Source organism: Theobroma cacao, chromosome 9 (assembly GCF_053813885.1).
Source record: "Theobroma cacao isolate CCN51 chromosome 9, ASM5381388v1, whole genome shotgun sequence".
In the NCBI taxonomy this organism is placed as follows: domain Eukaryota; kingdom Viridiplantae; phylum Streptophyta; class Magnoliopsida; order Malvales; family Malvaceae; genus Theobroma; species Theobroma cacao.
The window spans coordinates 41,159,456-41,181,394 of NC_142647.1; the positions used below are offsets into that span (position 1 = coordinate 41,159,456).

Here is a 21,939-nt window from a genome sequence, read left to right on the forward strand (position 1 = left end):
TATGGAAATATACTTAGCAAGACATCTTTATGATTTTGGCATTGTAATTATTACACTTACCTTCAGCTTTAGCCCACTACAGTTGAATAGGCAAACCCAGCTTGAGTTCCATCCTTTAGAACCATCTGAAATGATGGGTACTTTACTTTTTATGTACAGTCTATAATTTACAGTGCTCAATCATGCTAATGAGCTGGGTGAATAAAAAATATAGGTAACAACATTAATTCTTTGGGACCCAAACTCCTTGATTCTACTGAAAGGATACCTATGGCCACTAACAACACCAGAAAAAATCAGAAAGGAATTTGGGATATGCCCTCAGCCAATCTTCTCTGTGTTTGTATCATCTGAGGGCCAAACCACAGTGTCCATGAGCCGCTCGCGCATCAATTCCAAGTTCTCATCCGAAATCTCTTTGTATATTTGAGCATGGTCACATTTCTATTCCAAAACATACATAACACACAGGGATCAAAAGATTTGTATTTCCATTTCTTTCAGCCTTTTTTCTGCATCAAATGCTAAACAAACCTTGCAAGACATGTTTTTCCATTACCTTAACCCACTTTCCATACAAATGAAGCCTTGTTATCATCACTCTTTCTGCAAGCTCTTGCCTCTCCTGTCAGTCAGTGCCAAAGATGAATCAACTCTCTTCTGTCTTTTTATATATGTTACGTCTGATATGTTATAGGTTGTAATTGTAGCTGTGTCACTTAAAGTTTCAGGAGGAATTTGCTGTCTTAAGCTAGTTAAGTACAGTTTTAGAGTGAAAAGATTCTTGACCTACATTTTCCTGGAAACAAAAAGAATGCAAAACAAGACTCTTTAGCACTACCTTCCCAAGAATGCGGATGAAACGCTTGCCCTCACTGGGCTTATTTGTTGCAACAAACCTGCCAAAATGAAGAGTAAAGCAGAACTTAATACAACAGAGTTAATTAGATATCTTTCTTCATGTTTACATTCTGTTGATGATGTTAGCCGATGATATGTATTCAAAGAAGAGTCATTTGATTGGCTAGGTTCAAGGCTTCAAGCTGGATTTGAATTTCAATATAGTAAAAATGCCACTTACTGATAGAACCATGTATATTGAGGTGGATTCATCTCATAGAGCTGATTAAGAACAGTCCTCACCGCTTTGTATGTGAAATAGTTGAGTAATTGCTGCAGGCAGAAAATCTTAGTCATATAAAAGTAACCTTGACTGATTTAACAAAACTTATATGCATTACAAGGGCTAAGGCCTGGGCTTATCAGTTGGAGATAAATCGAAATTAAATTAAGCTCTTTGACAGATTGTTTGTTCCCTTCATCTGCTTCACTCGGACGACTAATTGACTATAGTTATCCTTAAGCAAAAGCCATATTTACTATTAAGAAACAAACTACTAAGAAAAACATTTGCATCCATGGCTCTCAATGCGCAGTTACTTTCAACACACTTTCCCATAGAACGTATCATTGTTCTGTCTTTAGGACACTGATCTGCATAATATCATATCTTAGGGTCTGCAATATTCAAGAGTCTGAATTAGCTGCAACAACTTTTATGAGTATCCTAATAATTCTTTAAAAATTGGATTATATTTCTCCAAAGGGGTCAAAGTCCATGTTACGATGTTGTTAAGGATTTCCAATTAAGACAACTTCCATCCCTGTTATGACCAAAGCCTTAAGTGCCATTATGATTGGGTTAACTATACATTTAGCCAAAGTAAACATAGTTCTAAGCATCAAACATTTGAAACAACAATGCTTCGATTCATCTAACAGATGCCCAATCCTAACATAAGAGAAATGCCCACGTTTCTGGACTGAAATTATCCATAAAAGAAGGGGAAAAATCTCTTGAATGTAATTAATCCAAAACTTTTCCAATGAGATGTTGCCTCATAGCAGTAAGACAAAAAACAAAAAACAAAAAACAGAAATTAATGCAATAGTCTCACCGTTTTAACATCCTCAAAACTGTCTTCATACTGCCCTGCTACCTCGTTAACGACCACAAGTCTCCGGTCCTTACGCTGCTTCCTTGAACACCTATTCACAATACCTGGAATCATTTTCCCTGACAACCTCCAGTCCTGCCACGAATCTACAAAAGAGCTGCCTAACTCCAATGACCCTGGCCTTGCCACATGCTTTCTTTTCATTGAATTCCTTTGTAAAACCAATTCCCCACCACCTTTCAGGTTCATGTTGGTGGATGGCAATGCATCCAAGCACAAACATGGACCAGTATGAGAGTCTATAACAGATGAACCCATCACAGACAAAGCCCCCACCATGTTCCTTGGTGAACTGAGCTCAAAATAACAACAGTTGAAAGCTTCAAAAACACCAATAACCTGATCAGGGCTTTGCCGGCTTTATTTTTCTATATATTGGAAGGTAGTTAAGAGAACAAAAGGTACCCACTAGAGAAAATGATGGGAGTTTGAAGATTGAAGTCAAAGATTCATGAACAAGGAAAGAGGAGAATGGAAAATAAATGGAAAGCCTGTTGGGTGCAAAGGGAACTTGTGAAGAATGTGGTGCTTTGAAAGGGCAGTTGAAGAAGGTTAACCAGACAGTTTTTGAGGTCCAAAACTCTCCAAGCCAAAACAAAATAAAAAGAAAAAAGCGTTAAAAACACAAAATCAAGTTCATTATTTTGTAAAGGATTTAACAACCAGGTGGACGGTTGCCCCAAATTCGTGGGTCTCTTTGGTCTTTGCCACTTGTGTGAACCTAGTTGGTGTCTAAACGTGTTAAATTCATCAAACCCCAATCAACTTAAAAAGAGTTCTGTTCCAACTTTCCATCTTCCAACAGGGGCGGTAACTGATTTCTAGTCCACGTGCAGTTTAAACCGTCAAATAAGGCTGCCATGAAATTTACTCTTTCTTTCTTTAAGCAAAAAGAAAGAAAATTTGGATTCATGCTTGTATAGACTAATATTATTTAAAAAATTTAAGCATGTAAGGATATATGCATGTAACTATTTTTGGAATTATATTTCAATTGGACTAATTGAACTAAATTATTTTAGATTGTGAATTTTATCGAGTCCTATATTATTTTGGATCGAATCAATTTGAATTTCAATTATTTAATCATTGTATTATTATGAGTTGGATCAAGTTGAATTTGAGTCATCGCACATATCAAATCAGTTGAAATCTCAAATTATTTGGAATCACTTTGAAATGTTTTTTAAAATAACTTTTATATATTAATTTGAAAAAATTATGAAAAATAATCTTCTTCATAAGTCCAATTCAAAAGTATATTTTTTATAATTTTAATTATTTTTGATCAATTTTTTATATGACTTGAAAATAATACTCATTAAACAATTTCAGACAAATTAAAATGATTTCAGTTTTCTCTCTCCCGCCATCCAGATAAAATTTTCAAAATTAAATCTTGATTTCTCTCTCTGCTCAACTATATTTATCTTGTCATCCAATTCGCAGAGATGACATCAAGCTCTTTCTTATTTTGTTTTGTTTTTTTTTTATATAATGGATCTTAGGGTTCTTAAGGGCAATGAATAATGATTTTGCTTTTTACAGGTAGCGATTTTGCTCAGAGAGAAAGAACAGTTAAAGCATATTTGATGGGTTTTATAGTGGTTCATGATTTTATTGTGTCTGTGATTGGGATGATTGTTAAGTATATTTGCTAGGAATTTTGATTTTTTTTATAGGATTTTGAGTTGAAATTGTTTAGAGAATATTTTGTAAAAAGGGTATATTTTATTTTTGTATAAGGGGAGTGAGCAAGGCCTCTCGATAGGAATATATTTTCTCTTACTTTAGAGAGTTATGGAGTTTTGTAAACTATTTTTTATGAAGTGCACAATTTGATGGCTTAACAAAAAAAAAGTATATGTTTTAGGTTTTTGAGTTTATTGGTTTATACATAGAACTCCAAAATTAAGTTTACTGATTATTAGGTATTGCGTGACTTAATCACTGTGTGACTAGTTTTTTTAGGCATTACGTGACTAGTGTTTAGACATTACATGACTGATTTTTAAGTAATGTCTAAGTCACACAATGCCTTACTAACTAGTCACGTAATGTCTTACTAACAAGTCACGCAATGTCTTATCAGGAATTAGCCACGCAATGCCTTATCAAAAACTAGTCACGTAATGCCTTATCAGAAATTAGTCACGCAATGCCTTATAAAAAACTAGTCACGAATGTCCAAAGTCAGTTACGCAATGCCTATCAACTAGTCACGTAATGCCTTATCAGAAACTAAACACGCAATACCTTATCAAAAATTAATCAAACAATGCCCAAAGTCAGTCACGTAATACTTAAAAACTAGTCACGTAATTTCTAAAAGCACCAAAACTACTGAATTCTATTTAATAAGATCAACAATTTCAAACGATACACCATATTCCATTTAACAACATAATTAATGAATATAAATACTTAAAATGTTCAAAAGTTTTTCTTCATATATTAAAAATCACTCTAAAATGTTTAAAAATACTCAAAACGCTTATAGATTTTCTTCGTATATCAAAAACTACTCCAAAATACTCAAAATGCTTAAACATTTTTTCTTTCTGATAAAGAATACTCCAAAAATAAATAGTCAGGTGAAGAAAGCTAAAAAAATATGAGTCAGTTTGAGGTACAAATCTAAACATACTTGACTCGTTAATAGGTTTCAGGTTGAGACGCGGATCCAAATAAATGAATCGATTTCATTAAGGATAATTTTATCTAAATTTTAATTCTCTTAGTTAAAAATAGTTAAAATTATGAGAAAGTTTATTGTTAAAAATACATTATGCATAAGGCCCATTTAAAAAAAAAACCCATTTAATTTTATGTTATAAGAATTAATCTACAAATTGAATTGATTACTTAAAATATATATATAGAGTAGAAGAACGAGAGGATATTATCAATGAATAGAAAGAAAAAAGAGTTGATATGATAGCGTCAAGTGGGTAATTGGGTAAATTTGCATAGATCACTTTTGAAACAAAATTTATATTTTTGGTTTATCATATGACTTTTTTTTTTATTTGAATTCAATTTTTTAAATAGATATAAAAATATTACCATTGAGTTATTTTTTTTCATATCTAGGAGTTAAATTAGCACAAATTTTTTCATAAAAGATTAATTTGATAAAATGTTTAGCATTCAATTTTTTAAAAATCTCTTACTTATCGAAGATAAGATTAAATTATCTTACTTATTTTGAAACGTTTGACATAAAATTTTAATATAAAATTGTTGCTTGGACGGGAATTATTTGTGCAGGTGGGCTGACTCTTACTTGCAAGCCACGGCATCCGTGCATGCATCCTAACCTAGCCGACTTGACTCCTATTTCATTCAGACTTTTTTTCTAATTACTTTTCTGAAAAAAAGTTTTTTTTTATATAAGAAATGTATTTCACCTTAATTTCCTTATATTATACTAGGGTGTAAGGGAAAATTATGGCCTAATACGGATTGTGCTAAACGTGCCCAAATCTAACGGTCCTAATCCAAAGTCCAACAGAGACAAAACAATTGGTCTTCAACTTGATCGGGTTGGGCCGTTGAGTCACCTTGACTAGGCTGGCTTCAATCTAAATCCACAATCATAGCCCAAACCGCAATTACAATTACAAGAAAACCCCTCCCCCCACCCCCCCTCCACAGCAAGGAAAACGTCGTCGTTTACGTTTCAGCACGGTTTTAGAGCATAAGTTTGCCCCGTCAGCATGAGTTCCCTTAACAGAGTCGCGGCATTCAGCAAAAAAGCATCAAATCTGGGAGCGCCTCTATCTTTCTGATTTCCGCCATTATTCTTATTATTGAGCTTCAACCGCTAAACCACTGAGACACGATAATCAAGTCTTCTTTGCCTTTTTCCTTTAATAAAACAAAACATCAACATGTTCTACAGAGGGTAAATTTTGCTTCTTGTCCTTTATTTGTTTTTCTTAATTTCTCTTTTTATTCTTTATGTCTCCTTGATCCATATCCAAGCCTTTTCTTTTCTGGGTATTGATTTTTAAGTCTATTTTTTTAGAGTTTTACTGTTGGGATTGATGAATTTTACAGTTGGGTTTTATTTAGGACTTATAATTTATTAATCATGCTGTCTAAATTTCAATTTTGGTTGTGATAAAAGAAGGAAAATGAAAAAGAAAACATGGGCTTAGAGCTTAATGCGTCGTTAAAATAGGTTCTTGAACTGATTCATTTGTTTTTATATTTGAATCTTGAATAGCAATTTGCGGCGCCTCTTGATTATTGAGTTTGTCCACTTTTCTGCGTATTATATAAAGCGTCATTCATTAGCTTAAAAGGAATTGAGCCTTTTTATACCTGTTCTGGGTTACGGTTAAGATTGATAAATATTTTTCTCTTCCATTTGCTTGTTTTGTTGGTTTGTGTAGAACTGAGAGTTTGAGTATAATGGCATTTTTTGGGATAGTCTCAAAATTGAGGAGTTAAGCCAGACCTTGAGTCCATGTTGGAGCATAACAAAGGGTCCATATGTGCACGATGGACACATCTTGAATATAATAGTTTAAGCTGATAGGTTCTTGGGTCTTCTGTGTGTATCAATGTATGCCACCTTCGCATCCTACTAGATGTGGGATATCATACTTCACATGTGAACCTTAAAATACCTCCTAAGTTCTCCTGTGAGTTGTCATCATGATCAACTCCACCGTGCCAAAAAAACCATGCTAATTCTCTTTGCTATCCGTGTACCCTTTAGGCCTTAAGCTTGCTTTCAACCACCACACATGTTGCTAACTATAGGTTGTTGTGGTGCACCATCTTTCCACTGAATCTTAACTAACCACACTCCTTATGCCAGTACTCAACCATGCATATCTTAGCATCCAAGTTGTCCTAGTGCATCACCTTTGCATTTGAGAAACACCTAGTTACCAAACTCGTTGCAACATAGTCAAACCTTTGGCTATGATTCCACACCACAACTGCAAAGAAGCCCAAGACCACCACCGAATTTCTCTCTAATTCTCATTGTTGATTTCTTAAATTTTTCCACTACCCTAAATACCATTGATAGGTCTTAACAAAGGGTAAAAGGATGAGAGGCAGATTTATCAAATCATTGCAAAGCAGGCACTTATCAAGGAGTTTTTCTGGTAAGATGGGAGAATGTGGGCTAAAAGGCTGGAATAGGCACTCCATTTTGGGGCATACTAACTTGATTCTAGATCTTCTTTATATTGTGCATTATATATGAGTTGATCCCAAGTATAAATTCAAAAGAGAAAGCAAGCTTTTTTCTATAACTTCCTCAGGTGCATCACATGTGGAGTGACTTTTGTTAGCGAGATTGACTCTAGTAGTGCTTAGGCTTGTCATATGAGGATCACTTTGTCATCTTGACCACCCGAAATAAACAATGAACTTGTAGAAGATATTCAAGGATATTTAAGATAGAAGTCTATGTCGTTTGTGATCGTACGTTCTGCACCATACAAGGAGGAGCACATTGATAAGTCATTAATGGAAAATAGGATGGACATAATCACCAGTCTTAGGCAACTAGGCTGTAAATACATCTTGACGAGCAACTTCCAACTTCCTAAACAGTGAGCTTTTTTTTTAGTTATTTATTGTGTATCTAGCCTGTATATATAGCAGTTATCTCCATGTTTCTGTGACTACTGCAACGCATACATATGTATTTGGGATGGACAATGATAGAAGCACCCCATTCTGTTTAGATGTAGCAAGTAGTGGATTGATGTTTAGTCAATAAAGCTTGGACACTTGAACAAAATCTAATGGAGAAGCTATTGTTGAACATCCTTAGTTTGCTCAGTTAGAAGTAGCTAGTTTCAAGAGAGAAACAGAGCGAATGTGTGATATCACACCAGTTAGAAGCCTTAAGAAATGGTGTGAGGGGTAATTTATGACATCAGGGTGGCTTTTCACCAATTGCAAACCTCCTTATTTTATTGTAATTTATTAGAGGAGAGCACATTCTCTGATGAAGGAAAGCACAATGTGAGTATTTCTTGGAAAAAGTAAAGGAAGTTATGGAGCTCACTTTTCCTGAAGCTTACTGAGTGTTTTTATTTGTTAAAATATAAAATATATAACAAGTAATCAGAGAGTTGTTTGCATTGCATGTAACTAAAAAGAAAATAAAATTAAAAAATTGAATAGATGAATTGTTTGCTTTGTACCAAATTATACTTAAACATGATTAGCTATGAATTTGTATAAAATTAATATGTCATATGATACATTTTTCATTTTTATTTGGAAATTTAGAAACATAAGTACCCTTCATCCTTGCGTTGCTATTTTTATCAAGTTTCAATTACCAATATTAAAGAATAAATTGATATGTATTAATGTATTGAGTAGTCTCATTTTTTGCTTTCATGATTTTTGGAAACTGAAGAAAATATACTGATGGTGCTGATGGGCGTGAAATGGGTGCGAAACGTCAGCGTATAATTGATCAAGGCCCATCGTTCTATGGTACTTCTCCAGGTTCCAGCTTTATGTACAATGCTCCTCCTCCTCCTTACACATATGTTAGCCAACCTCCACCTTTCCCTGTAGTTCGACTTCGTGGTCTTCCCTTCGATTGCACAGAGGCTGATGTAGCTGAGTTCTTCCATGGTCTGGACATAGTTGATGTCCTTTTTGTCCACAAGAACAGCAAGTTCACTGGTGAAGCTTTTTGCATTTTGGGTTATCCCCTTCAGGTTGATTTTGCTCTTCAAAAGAATAGGCAAAACATGGGCAGGAGATATGTAGAGGTTTTCAGAAGCAAGAGACAGGAATATTATAAGGCAATAGCTAATGAAGTGGCTGATGCTCGTGGTGGTTCACCTCGTAGAAATGTCCCAAGGGCCAAATCTAGCGATGATGCAAAGGATTCAGCTGAACATACAGGAATATTGAGATTGAGGGGATTGCCATTTTCTGCGGGAAAAGATGATATAATAGAGTTCTTTAAAGATTTTGTGTTATCAGAAGACGCAATTCATATAATAATGAATTCAGAGGGAAGGCCAAGTGGAGAAGCATTTGTGGAGTTTGCCAATGCAGAAGATTCTAAAGCCGCAATGGCCAAGGATAGGATGACACTTGGGAGTCGTTATATTGAGTTGTTCCCTTCATCCCCTGAGGAGATGGATGATGCAATTTCAAGAGGACGGTGACTCTTCTGACAACATCTTCATTTTTATTTGCTACTCTAAACCTGTTATGATTATTTACCTTGTTGTTTTTCTTCCCAGCTGGGATTTTTCCCTTACTAGTTTTCTTGAGTCGATAGTAAGATACCTTATAAGTGTTATGATTTGAGAGGTGGTTGTTTTATATCACATGTTAAATACAAGAAGCTAAGATCTTTATTAGGCTTTTATCTAATCTTTGATTGTGGCTTGACAAATTGGTCACTAGGTTACAAGTCGAATTTCCTCTGGACATTTTAGGCCAATTAGATGATAGTTTGCTTTGCTATGCTAGGTATAGCTTTATCATCAATCTGTTAGGCAAAACATGTGAAATGTTGTGCCCTCATAGGATTCTTTTGATTTTATATGGCAAAAGAGTGTATGTCACAAGTTTGTATCTCATTATTTGGAAGATTTGGCTTCTTTATTTTGCATTGATATTTTGTTAAACAAGAGGCCTGATATTTATATTCCTTCCAGAAAGGAAATGTCCCAAAATGTTAAGCATGGTTGGAAGAGAAAGAGCATGTATTCATTAGAAATCACATTTTTCCTAATGAGTATGTGGCATACAAGGGTTTCACTCTTCTTTTTTTATCTGGATACTTAGTAATTATACAATTTGTATGGACATGAAAGTTGCGGTAATTAGTGAACTGTCAAACAACTAAAGTAGGTCAGAGTAATTAGAATTCTAGGCCTGATTCTTGTAGAATAAAGAAACAGATTTTAGATGTAATTGCAGTTGATTTAGAAGATATGCACCGCCATAATGATCAGTTAATGTGAATAGCGACCTCAGGGACTATTCTCTTAGCAATGTTTGGTAGGAAGGAAAATAAAGGGAAGGGAAGTATGTGAGGAAAAAGAAAAGGAAGGTGAGGAAGGAAAGTTATTTTAACTTCCCTGTGTTCGGTATGAAGGATGGAAAATAGAGAGAAAGAAAGAAATTAGAGGTAAATTTGTAATTGAAATTGTTAATTTAAGTTGAACGAATGTTTTCCTCTCATTTTTGGAAGGATTGGATTTGGAGGGATGGAAAGGTGCAAATCCATGCATATTCCTCCCTCTTTATGCCATTCGGATTATATGCTTTGCTTTTCCTGAGTAACGGACCTGAACTAGCAACGGAAGACAAGTGAAGCTTAAGAGGGGTTATATATTGTACCTTATTTACATACCATTAGCGGGCAAGTTTTCATTGCTAGGGTAAAATGATTCGTTGGTTCTTGACCTTTTAAATTTTGATAGAGTTTCCTTTTAGTGCCTAACCTCTTTATTGTTCCATTCAAGTCCCAAACCTCTTTAAATTTTTGCAGTTTAATCATTCTATTAAGTAGAAAGTTTCGTTAATATGGATTTAGGATACATGTATATCAAGATATTGTTTCGATATATGGACATTTCCATTTACTTCAACAGAGTTGTTTAATGGAAGAAGATGAAGGTGGAAGCTGAGCCTCTTGCAAGCTTGAAAATTACACTCCAGGACCAGGTAGGCTCGTAACATGTAAGCCTCGTGGAAAATTTGAGCATGGGGTGAAATAGGTGTAAATTGTCATCGAGCTGTCTTTGATGTTGAGTTTTTGGTTGAGTTATAGCAACCCCAGTTCTTGATATGCAAAACCAAAGTAGATAATAGCATCGAAATCATAACTCAATTTTTAATGGCCTTAGAGATTTTGTTTATCTTATCTACCTATGAATCTCATCATGCAGTAGGGATTGGTTTATTTTAAATTGCAATATATCATCAAGGTACAAATCCCATCAATTGATATTATTGTTTTGGAAATTTTGATGCTAGTCGAAATAGGAAATTGAAATACTGAATGATTTGCTGAAGTGTATTGAAACTTGCGCCATCATTACTCAACTCTGAATCCTAGGGCTGCTGGCCATATTTATTAGGATTCTCAAAGGGCTGAGATATGTGCTCAATCATAGTTGTAGGTTTGTTTTAAATGTCAAGCTTTAGCAGGAGGCTGAGGCAAAAGCAAATGAGAAATAGAGAGGTATATCAGCTGGTAGAAAGAAAGAAAAGAAAGAAAAGAAAAGAAAAGAAAAGAAAAGAGAAGGATGTATCCTTGAATGAGATGATAAGGGGAGCAAAATATTGTTAAGGGGCATTCCAGTCTTCCTCTCTTTTCCTTCAGCTCTCCACTTCATATTTTCTTTCCCTCTCATCAAATATAACCCTTTTCGAAGCTTGTTACAAACAAATTAAGTTTGTGCAAAATAAAGAAGCCAAGCAAAGGGGAAAGAAAAATGGAATATGTATATATATATTTATATATAAGGCACCTCATGACTCTTCTTTTACGCAAGAAATTGAATTATATGTGTGATATTGCTAATTAATACCCTTTGCATTCTCTTTGACCAACTACCCATGTAAGTAAAGGTAATCTAATGATTTCTCCTTTCTTAAGCTTGCCTTGAATTCGTGCGTTCATTTTTTATCGAGATTGTCACCTACAAATAAATTATTATTATTATTATTATTGTTATTATATGTCTGCATGCGTCAATGTGTATTTCTATTTTTATTTTTCTCATAAAAATTCAAAATTAGAATGTAAATATTAAAAATTATTTTTTAATTAAATATTAATATCAAGAGGGTAATTGATAAGATTAAAATTGGCAAAATGTTCAAATAAACTCTTAAATTATTTAAAAAATTTTAAATAATTATTTATTTTTAATACTTTCAATCAAACTTTTATATTTTTATTGTGGATCAAATAAGTTCGTACAACTAATGATTGATTAATTGTCTTCAGTAAAAATGTCATTAATCATTTTATATTCATCTGACACTAACATGTTATTAATATAGAAGATGAAAAATGTCACTTGATTATATTATTATGTTAAATCAATATATCATGTTATTGTTAATTATAATATGTTAACGTATCACATCATTATCAATTATAATATATTAACATGTCACGTCAGTACTACATGATATATAATGACAAATAATATTTTGACTAAGTCAATTATCAATCATAAATAAAAATACAAAATTTTTATTAAACGTAATAAAAATATAAAAAATTATTTGAATTTTAAAATTTATATAATTTATTTGAGCTTACCACTTCAATGTATACACAAATATAAATATACACATGCATGTATATACACATACTTACGCTTGTTATTACATAACTCAAACCAATAATTTAAATTGGAATTCAAGAGGAAAAAGATATAAATAATATAATATAATATTGAAGTATGGCATGATAATGTCAAAGGGTTGGATAAGTGAGCCACGTGTACAAATGGTGAAACCTAAATTTTAGGATCCCCTGAAAACTAGCTGTTTAACGAAACGATAAAAGGAAAGAAGGAAGTTGAAAATGGAGGCAAATGAAATGAATTTAAAATGATGAGAGCAGAGCAGAGCAGAGCAGAGGAGGAGGAGGAGCAGGTGAAGGCTAAGATTTAGGGCTTGGAGACAAAAAACCAGTGGAGTTCTCTTTCCCAGTACCCTTTTATTTGTTTTCTTCTTGTCTGCCAATTAATAGTTTATTAAATTTGTGTGACTCTTTTATGTAGACAAAAATAAATAAATTCACGACGGAATCTTAACTATAATTAACCGTTCATTGGGCAGCACTAGCTAGCCTCTCTCTGACCATCTTATTCCTCCCTTATAATCTGCGTGATTCTTCAAACAATGCTTTGCTCCCAATTTACATTGACTACATCTTCCTTCCCTCTTTTTCTTAAGTTTCCATCCAATCCAACATTGTACCCTGTTTTTTTTTTTTCTTTTACCTGTAATTAGTGATATAATTCATCATAAATTTACTTTTTCCGATTAATTATTAGTGAAGTAAAATACTTGGGCAAAACAGAGGTGACATAGTTTGTATTACTATTATAAAGTCTCAAGAAGCACCCAAGCAGAGACGAAGTCAAGATTCGACATTTGGCAGAGGAATAAGAGGTGAGTTTATTGTGAGGTATTGAGACAGTGGGATTTGCAAAAATAATTCTACTATAATAGACTTTACTTAAGTTTTTAAATTCACAAAAATTAGTTATCGATTAATTATTACTAGGCATATCACCAAACAAAAAAATTATGATAAGGGTAAAATTATAAAATTTTTAAAAAAGTAAGGGTAAATTATGAAATTTTAAAACTTTTGGAGCACCTAAGAAATATGTTTATATAAAAAAAGACGTACCATTTGAAAAAATTCTTAAATTATTCAAAAAAAATTACGTTCAATTAAGTTCATATATTTTTATTTTTGACCAAATAAATTCTTATAATTAATGATTAATTAATTAATTATCATTAATTAAAATATTACTTGTCATGTTAAGTTCACGTGTAACTAACGTGGAAGGTGTAAATTCTCACACGATCATGTTATCATGTTATGTTATTATCCATTATGACATGTAAACATATCACATAACACCACACCACATAAAATGGCAAGTGATATTTAATAATAGTTAATCAATCATTAGTCATAAAAATTTATTTGACTTAAAATAAAAATATAAAAAAATAAAAAATTATTTGAATTTTTTCTAAATAATTCAAGAGTTTTTTTCAGTAATATGCCAAATAAAAAATTATCTCTAAAGATAATTATAGATAATAAAAGATACTAGTACTTTGTTTAAAAACTATGAATAGCGGGCAAGCCTCTTTACCCAAATTATACCAATTAATAAAACCAAATACTCAAATTAAAATTAATTAAATCCCCACAATATAATATGCGCAAAGTTAATTTGAAAACGCTTCTCTCCCTCTTTGCTTTCTCTAGGTACGGCTTAGGGCAACGGGCAGACCCTGCCCAAAGTTTTCTCAATCAAATATAACCCCCAGCATTCATGAGTTTGTAAAAATCCTCTCTCCCCCACTCTCTTATCTCTCTAGGGTTTTGATTACCTCTTTTCATGTTCCGTAACTTGGGGTTTTCTTTCTTCCAGTTTGGTCTTCCTTTGGTGTTTCACACTTTCAACAAAATCCAAGTTCATCCTTTTGCCTTCAAGTCTTGGGTTTTATTGGTTTGCTGATTAATAGTGCTGTGCTGCGCCTTATAACAATTTCTTCAGTTGAAATTTGGTTAGATGATGATCTGATGTTGGGTTTTTCTCTGTATCGTGTTCAAGTCCATTTTGGGTGGGATTTCTTTTGTTCACAAGCATTAGGTCATGAACATGAAAAGTTTGAGCTTCTAAAGGGATTGTTCAGTTGGCTTTTTCTTACTACTTTTCAGTCAAATTTAGTTGCTTTGCTTTAAAGTAGTCCACCAGGTTTTAGACGTACTAGATGGCAGTTTTTCTGCCCTATTGGTAGTTTCTTCTCTTCACCCTGAGAAAAACTTGGTAAAGGGTTTAACTTGTTCACTCTTTCCAGTTTTTGGAATACCTTTGGTTTTGTACTTCAGCTACTGCTCTTTAACTATTCATCCACTATATCTAGTTTTTTCCTTTTTTACTTTATCATCCTCTTTCAATGGCACCCACCAGCAGAAGCAGCAAAACAAGAAGAAGAGCAAGCAAGCCAAGGAGAAGTAATTACAAGAAGAAGCCTGTAAAGCCCAAGATCAGTATTCAAACGACATCAGTGGTGGAGGATTTGCCTTCAACGTCTTCTACCATAAGCTCAGACAATATTGGCAAGATCGATGGCTTTGATTTTGAAGGTGTAGATGATATGATCACTACGAGTCCTTGTTCCACACCAAAAGCTCAAAGGTTTCGAATACCGGAGATCAGTTCATGCCCTCCAGCACCAAAGAAGCAAAGAGTTCTCTCCAGTTGCTCATTGCAAAGAACTCCTATTGCTTTCTTTGCTCCTCCAGACTTAGAGCTCTTCTTCTTCTTTGCACTTAGAGATATCTCCGTCTGATGATAAGTGCTTTCTTTTACATATAAGATCATTTTAATAGTTTAAGAGGTGTTTCTATTTGATTTTCTTTTAGTATTAGTTTGATATTTTAAATTTGATATCATTGAGGCATAGTGTGAGAACTTAAGACTTTTTGAGTGAGTGATTTAGGAAGAAGAAGAAGAAGAAGTTGGCAGCTATATTGCTTACTTTTTGGGGGGGGTAATTGTAGTTGGGTTTTCAAATTTGTAGGGTATACTAATCACTAAATTTAGCTGGGCCTGATCTCCAACTAAATTTAGCTTTAATTCCTACTTTTTTGTCTATTTAATATTTCTTTTCAAATGTATTGCTGACTTTTTGAAGTCTGGGAAGAGTGCAATATTGTAATATATGGGGTGCAATTTGAAGTTTGTAAGTGTGATTTATATATGTTTTGTTAAATGTTAAGTCAACCTGAGAAAGTGAAAGAATAGATACTTCTTCCTGTGTGCAAACCTTCTCTTGTTGTTTTTCTTTCTTGTTCATCATAGAAAGCCTAAGACATTAGAACAAGATTTATAACAAATTTTCTTATCAATAAATCAACTAATATCTTCCCAATTTGGTTGATTTGATATGTGTGGCAGTATAAGGAAAACAATATTTGGTGAACATCACTTGATTAATTTGAAGATATATATATTTTCAATTGTGTTTTTCTATGCTGTTGTGTGGGTACCCAAACATCCAATTATAAGGAAGCACTATTGATTGTATAAGAAGAAAATGAGATAGCAGACTTGATTAATGGCTAAATTGGTGAAATTTGAGGGTCCCCCCTCCAAACAGTAGAGGCATCCCCTTTGATTGTGATGTAAAACAATAGAAAAGACTTCTATGAAAGGTCTTCCCCCCATACTCTACTTTTGGAGTGAAGACTGTGTGTGTGGGGGGGGGGGGTGAGAATATAAAAATCTTTTGATCAAGTTTTAAGTTTTTCTGTTTTCCCATTTCTAGTTTGCTAACTACGGTCAAAATTCTCTTGGGATTATGACTACAGGACAACTTTTTAAGTGTGGAAGCAGCAAAAAAAAAAAAAGAAAGGAAAAATATAGGATCAATGCCATCTGAACCTCAAGGGGGGATTAACCCTTTTTTTTCCTTGGCTGCAGAGTGAGAACAGAAAAGAAAGTATCGGGTTGGTGTTGTTTTTAATATAAATTTGCAAGGTTAAGATCATGTTGTCAGATTGTGGGTGTCTGGGCTGAGCCCAGCATTGCTAGGAGAATCCAATGAAGAGACTCGTGCGGGTTGTGATCATTGTTACAGTGGAGAGAATCTCAAGAAAATTAATTTTCTCATGATATTCTTTTTTTCTTCTTTTTCTTTATATATTAGACCTACATATATATATATATATATATAATGATAACAGCAATGCTGCGAACTCTTTCAATTGGGCAGCAGTACTCTTCCATTATTTATCATTGGCTTCCCCTCTCAATTATTTATTTCCATCATTTTTCTTTTATTGCATGCTTATGATCATATATTGCTTCATTAGAGTTGGATGGTTCTTTCTTTTTTTTTTTTTTTTTTGTATGTTTTTGGCTTCTTCAGGTACTGATTAGAATATTATATGGAAAACTTTATTGAATCATAAGTAAACAATATATTGATTACCAAATTAAATAGTAATAATAATAAAGCGTACAATATTTGGTTCACCTGAAGCCATCATCTCTACGGCTCAAAACCTGGACTTCTGATAATGATCCCTGTTAACTGTTATCATGTAAGAGATGATTCAAACATTTTTTTCTTCCTATTCATTTGCTGGATAAGAGCAAAACATGAACGATTTTAGTCAAAAATTACTTGACATAATGAGCATCATTATTTCCTTTCCTACCTATATATTTTCCTGGCTAAATTGATAGACTCCAACAAGCATCTAATAACTGGAGTAAAAAGTAAAGGTAACTCGGTTCTAAGTTTGCTAAAGCAAGGTATAATATAGTATGCTGATGATTTTACCTTCTTAATTTCCTCTATTTGCCTGCCTGCTATGGGTGGTGATTTCAATCCCTCTCAACTCAGCTTAAAGAGTAATCAATCTGACGGAAAGTAACTCTGCAATTATTTTCCATGAAAATGGTCAAACAGTAATGTGTTTTTTGCCTTTAATGGGTAGTGAAGGACATGATATTGCCACCCAAACAAATTGGTAATGGGAGCCTAATTCAACCCTTAAAGATGGGTGATTGTGAATTGTGAACACTCTTAATTTATTTCACCTTTTCTTCTGATGATTGATATGACCTTTTCTCTTTCTATCTATCTATCAATTTGTTGTCCAAGCTTTATATCATGGTGTTTGCATACGTTTACATATAAGTATTTATATGGTCCAAATTTTGAATAGTACTTAAATTTGAACTGTAATCCTCTCTTTTGTGTATGTATTTATATATAAATATATGGTATTTGAAGATTATAGTTGTTGATGGAAGTGATGAGATTAAAGTTTAAATGATGATTGTTGAAGCAGTCAGTATCAAAGTCACAGCCAAAATTAACCTTTTGTGAGAAAAAGTGAGATGTTTCACCATGGGACTGGTAGGTAGAGATGAAGTGCATGTGTTGTTAAGAGTGCAAATATCACCGCCTTGATGTATGATGAGATGACTTAAAAAGAGACAAGTAGTGGCCAGAGCTTTAGCTTTGAATGTCTCCCTCTGTGGGAACTTTCGGAATTAAATAATTGCAGAAAGAATATATACAGATATATATAGAGATGATGATGATGATGATGATGGGGGTGGGCTGCATTCATGTCCCTCCGCTTTCAATTAATCATGAGATCCCTTTCCCTTAGAGCAACCACAAACCCCTTTATCACACTCCTGTGGTCCCTTGCTTGCTGGTTATGACTCTTATACATGACCCATAATCTGTTTATAGATGACCATGACGCATGAGCCATGACATGGAATATGTTTCTCATATATGAATATATAAACATGTACATGCACATACCCTCATTATCGTATATATGTACATGTATGCAATGAATTTCATATACCTGCAAGATTAATTTCTAAACTTGAAGCAAATTACTAATATATGCTGTTTGTTAAAAGCCTTGCTCAGGCTCCATTTGGTTGTTTATTTTGCTTTCAGAAGAAAAACACAGAAAAAAAAAATTGCATTTATAAGAGATAAAAGCGAATAATATTTCTGAATTATGATTAAAGATTTAAATTATAATCCTTTTGAAGAATAAAATGGATAATTTTATATTTACATAGAATAGTTATGTTGAGAACTTAGTATTACATTTTAATTATTTACTCATTTTGTTATAATTTAATTATGATTGTACTTCTTACAATTTGCTTTTTTTCTTTTTAATAACGATTTAAGTAAATTGTAAAAATAACAACAGAAAAGAACCTTAACTAGTTAACAAATGCTTATATTTTTCTCACTTTTTTTTAAATACTTTTAAATTTCTGGACAACTTAAAATTTATAACAACATATATTATAAATAAAGGTCTTCCTCTATTTGATAGAAATATTTTTTGAGTTGAAAATGTGGATGCGTGACATAAAAAATAAACAAGTGTATAAATAAATTGGATTAATTTATTTTTGGAGACTGAAATTTTACCCAAATTATTCATAATATTCTGTCAAATTGTGTCAATAAAAAAAAAACTAATCTTATATTACACAAAACAATGAGAAGTGAGAAACATGATTCCTTCTTTAATTCCAAAGTGGCCAAAACTTTAAATATATGTTGAAAGTTAAAACTGGCTCAAGAATTGGTGACATTCTGAGTTCACATTTAGATTCTGAAGGGGACACCATCACCCAAAGTTAAATCAATCTTTTTACAGCCAATTCGAGACCAAATAGATTCAAGTTAATCCGTGAAGGGCTTTTTTATACCACTATTGACCATTTTTATTAAATAAATCTAAAATTAATATAAATCGTACGTGTGTAATGAGATAAAAAGAGTACATGGGGGACATTGGAATGAGGGATGACATCTTAAATTAATGAAGTTAATTATAGTTCTTTCCAATTAATTAAAAGTTTTTTGGCAGGAAAAATTAATTTAATTATTAAACTGCATATGGATTGATGTCTCTCCTAAAGTGGAAGAGCTCCTTTTTCAATTCCAATGATGGATTTATCCTAATTATCAAAGCACTGACTTCACTTTGATTATTAAAGTGAACTTGTTTAATCTCAGCTTTGCCCATCTTTTCTAGAATCCGAGGTTGCCCCACTCTTCTTTCTCTAGCAAAATTTATTAGTAATAATCCTTTCTTTTTAACTTTGAAGTCTAAACTAGTTACTAGTTACACCCACCCTAACTTTCTTGCTTTATTTCTTCCTAATTTCTCTTCTTGTACGGTACATTAGTTTACATATGCAATTGTTATCTTTTCTTTATTTCATGTAATCAAGAGGTTTTTTATTAATTATCATCCGAACATTTAATTAAACAAATAAGTGTATTAAAGTTTTGTTCACTAATTTCTCTACTTTAGGATTGGAATCAATCTCTTCCTCCCTGAATTTGTACTTAGAAAACAAAGATATTAATCAAAATTACTAACATTAAATAATTAATAGTTTCATAATTTTTTTTTTGGGCGGGGTGGAAGGGTGTTAAGAGGGTATCCTAGGCTTTGGAAAAAGGGGTTCAAAATCAAAGCATGGTGTTGATTAGAGGCCTAAAGAATATCAAGGGGGCGGTGGGCCGAGCTTTAGGAAAACATTGCCTGTTGGGCTTTATGTTTAAAGGGATACCTTAATGGGCATTGATTTGGAAGGTTACCTTTAAGTAACAGTCTGATTTAGTTTAAAGAAAACAAAACAAAGGGATTATAGACTTGATGTCATCTTTTTTTTTTTTCCTTTGTTTTTGGATGGATATGATATGATTGATGGGGAAGTGATGAAAGAGGGAAAGATGGGAAAAGCAAACTCAACAATACTGTCATACTTTTTACTGTACATTACATGTTCTCATAGTATTATTTAATAACAACCTTATGAGAATCGTTATGAACCCATGTCTGGCACTATCCTTGCCATGCAACTGTCATTACTCAAAAAGAAAGATCAAAAGTTACATTAATGTTGATCCTTTATCTTTTGCCTTTTCTTTCCTTTATTTTTTTTCCCTTGCTGTGATGAACAAAGATTTGCTTTATCATTAAGATATAATCTTAATCTTGATCTCAATCTACAAGCATTAATGTTATTTGAAACATGAATTTCAATTTCTACTTTGTGGAATATTATATATTGAGGAGCAAGAGATTGATATTCCTTGTTTGAGTCTCATAACTATGGGTTCCTGGAATCCCTGCTAGCTACCATTATAGTAGAGGGGAAAGAGGTTGGACAAAATGTGAATGATTTTACCATGATTAGTTAATATATTGTTCGGAAAATATATTTATAATAAGATCCTAAACCCTTTTGCTTATAAGAATATTTCATTTGATCTTTAGTATTTTCCTTTCCAAATGCGTGTGAAGGATATTCTTTGCAAATTACTCTGTCGACTACTTTGAAAATTGCTAAAGTAGTCAGTGTATACATGTAATTCTTGTCTAGACTTTAAGGCCAAGTGCTAATGACAGCATCTTCTTTCTCAATTGGAAAAGCCTTGTCAAGCAGCACCTTCTTTTTCAGTGTGATGCAGTATCAATTGATCAATGCTCCTTCTTGTTTCTGAACTTCAATTATTCGGATGAGTTGGTTGGTTGGACCGAAAGAAAGAAAGAAAGAAAGAAAAGTATTTTCAGACCAAAGGATTCTTCTGGAAAAAACAGGTGCCAGCTTTTGTCTAACTTTGCTTAGGCCATTGTATTCCAAAGCAAAGCAAAGATGGGAGAGGGGGAGGGGGAGAGCTGGGGTCTCGCCCATAACCTGTAAAAATTATTTAGAAAAGCAATCGCTGTGGCTCTTTAGACTGCACCAGGGATTCCAGTACTGCACTTTAATTAATAATCTCAGTCATATGAAACTACTCCTCATAACCCATTTCTCTTTCAAGTGGGATTAATTCTTTTTCAATCAATCATTACTCATTTAATTTGTTATGTATTTTACACCGTACGTGTTGTATGATCAGATCTTTTTATGGTAAACATATCTATATATTTATATATCTTTCAATTCGAGGAAAAATTAAGGTCAAGAAATTAAGTGATCTCTAATTAATTAAGAACCTTAATTTTTTATTCAAATCTTATATGTTTTCAGAGATGAATCCTGGTAAGATGGCTTATTCTGCATTAAGCTAGCAAAGCATAATGACCTCTTTATTACGCCCAACACTTAGGACATGTACAAAGCAAGTTTACAGGACCTCTTTATTGTATATTCTCTTCTTTCTCTTACCTCCATTTCTGAGCAAGAGAAAGGAAATACTTTCTCTTCTTTTCCTTCGTCTTGATATATGTATATTCCTTCATTTTCTTTTTCTTTTCTTTTCTTTCGAAGACATCCTAGACAAAGCTTTAACTCTGCTTGGCTTACCCCCGATTAGGTATCTTCATCACTAATCTTTCAGAATGGAGAAAAATGAGGGTGAACTTTTAAGATCACCAATTTATTTTTAACTTTGGACCACAAATGCCCTTTGTTGAACAGATTCTTTTGAGAAGAATAAAGTATAAATTTGTCTGGAAATCAAACATCCTATTCATTAAAAAAAAGTATGACATGGAAGACAAATACTTCTCAAAAAAACATGCAGGGAGGATTATAATTAAGCACTGTGAATATGTTCTTCCTAACGTATCTTCTACAACTTAACTTTAGTTCTGTGAATTTTC

At 33.0% G+C, this 21,939-nt stretch overlaps 3 protein-coding genes across 4 annotated transcripts; 2 read left to right on the top strand and 1 right to left on the bottom strand.

The window, feature by feature from the left end:
- Positions 1–13: 13 nt before the first annotated feature.
- Positions 14–2,594, bottom strand: RBCX2 (Chaperonin-like RbcX protein). Its single transcript, XM_007014997.3, has 5 exons — positions 1,959–2,594; positions 1,082–1,173; positions 842–899; positions 560–625; positions 14–444 (listed from the first exon to the last, which is right to left on the bottom strand). The coding sequence occupies exons 1-5, from the start codon at positions 2,295–2,297 to the stop codon at positions 322–324; spliced, it is 678 nt and encodes a 225-aa protein (XP_007015059.1). The 5' UTR covers positions 2,298–2,594; the 3' UTR covers positions 14–321.
- A 3,143-nt stretch (positions 2,595–5,737) lies between these two features.
- LOC18589844 (RNA-binding (RRM/RBD/RNP motifs) family protein) lies at positions 5,738–9,398 on the top strand. 2 transcript variants are annotated; one of them, XM_088810210.1, is made up of 3 exons: positions 5,738–5,925; positions 8,419–8,498; positions 8,583–9,398. In XM_088810210.1, exons 1-3 carry the CDS (start codon positions 5,912–5,914, stop codon positions 9,185–9,187), a joined length of 699 nt encoding a protein of 232 aa, XP_088666336.1. In that variant the 5' UTR covers positions 5,738–5,911; the 3' UTR covers positions 9,188–9,398. The 2 variants fall into 2 exon arrangements, with proteins under 2 accessions (XP_088666336.1, XP_007015061.3); XM_007014999.3 differs by having other exon boundaries at positions 8,419–9,398.
- A 4,709-nt stretch (positions 9,399–14,107) lies between these two features.
- LOC18589845 (uncharacterized) lies at positions 14,108–15,580 on the top strand. The gene has a single exon (XM_007015000.3). It carries the CDS (start codon positions 14,709–14,711, stop codon positions 15,102–15,104), a length of 396 nt encoding a protein of 131 aa, XP_007015062.1. The 5' UTR covers positions 14,108–14,708; the 3' UTR covers positions 15,105–15,580.
- Positions 15,581–21,939: the final 6,359 nt, after the last annotated feature.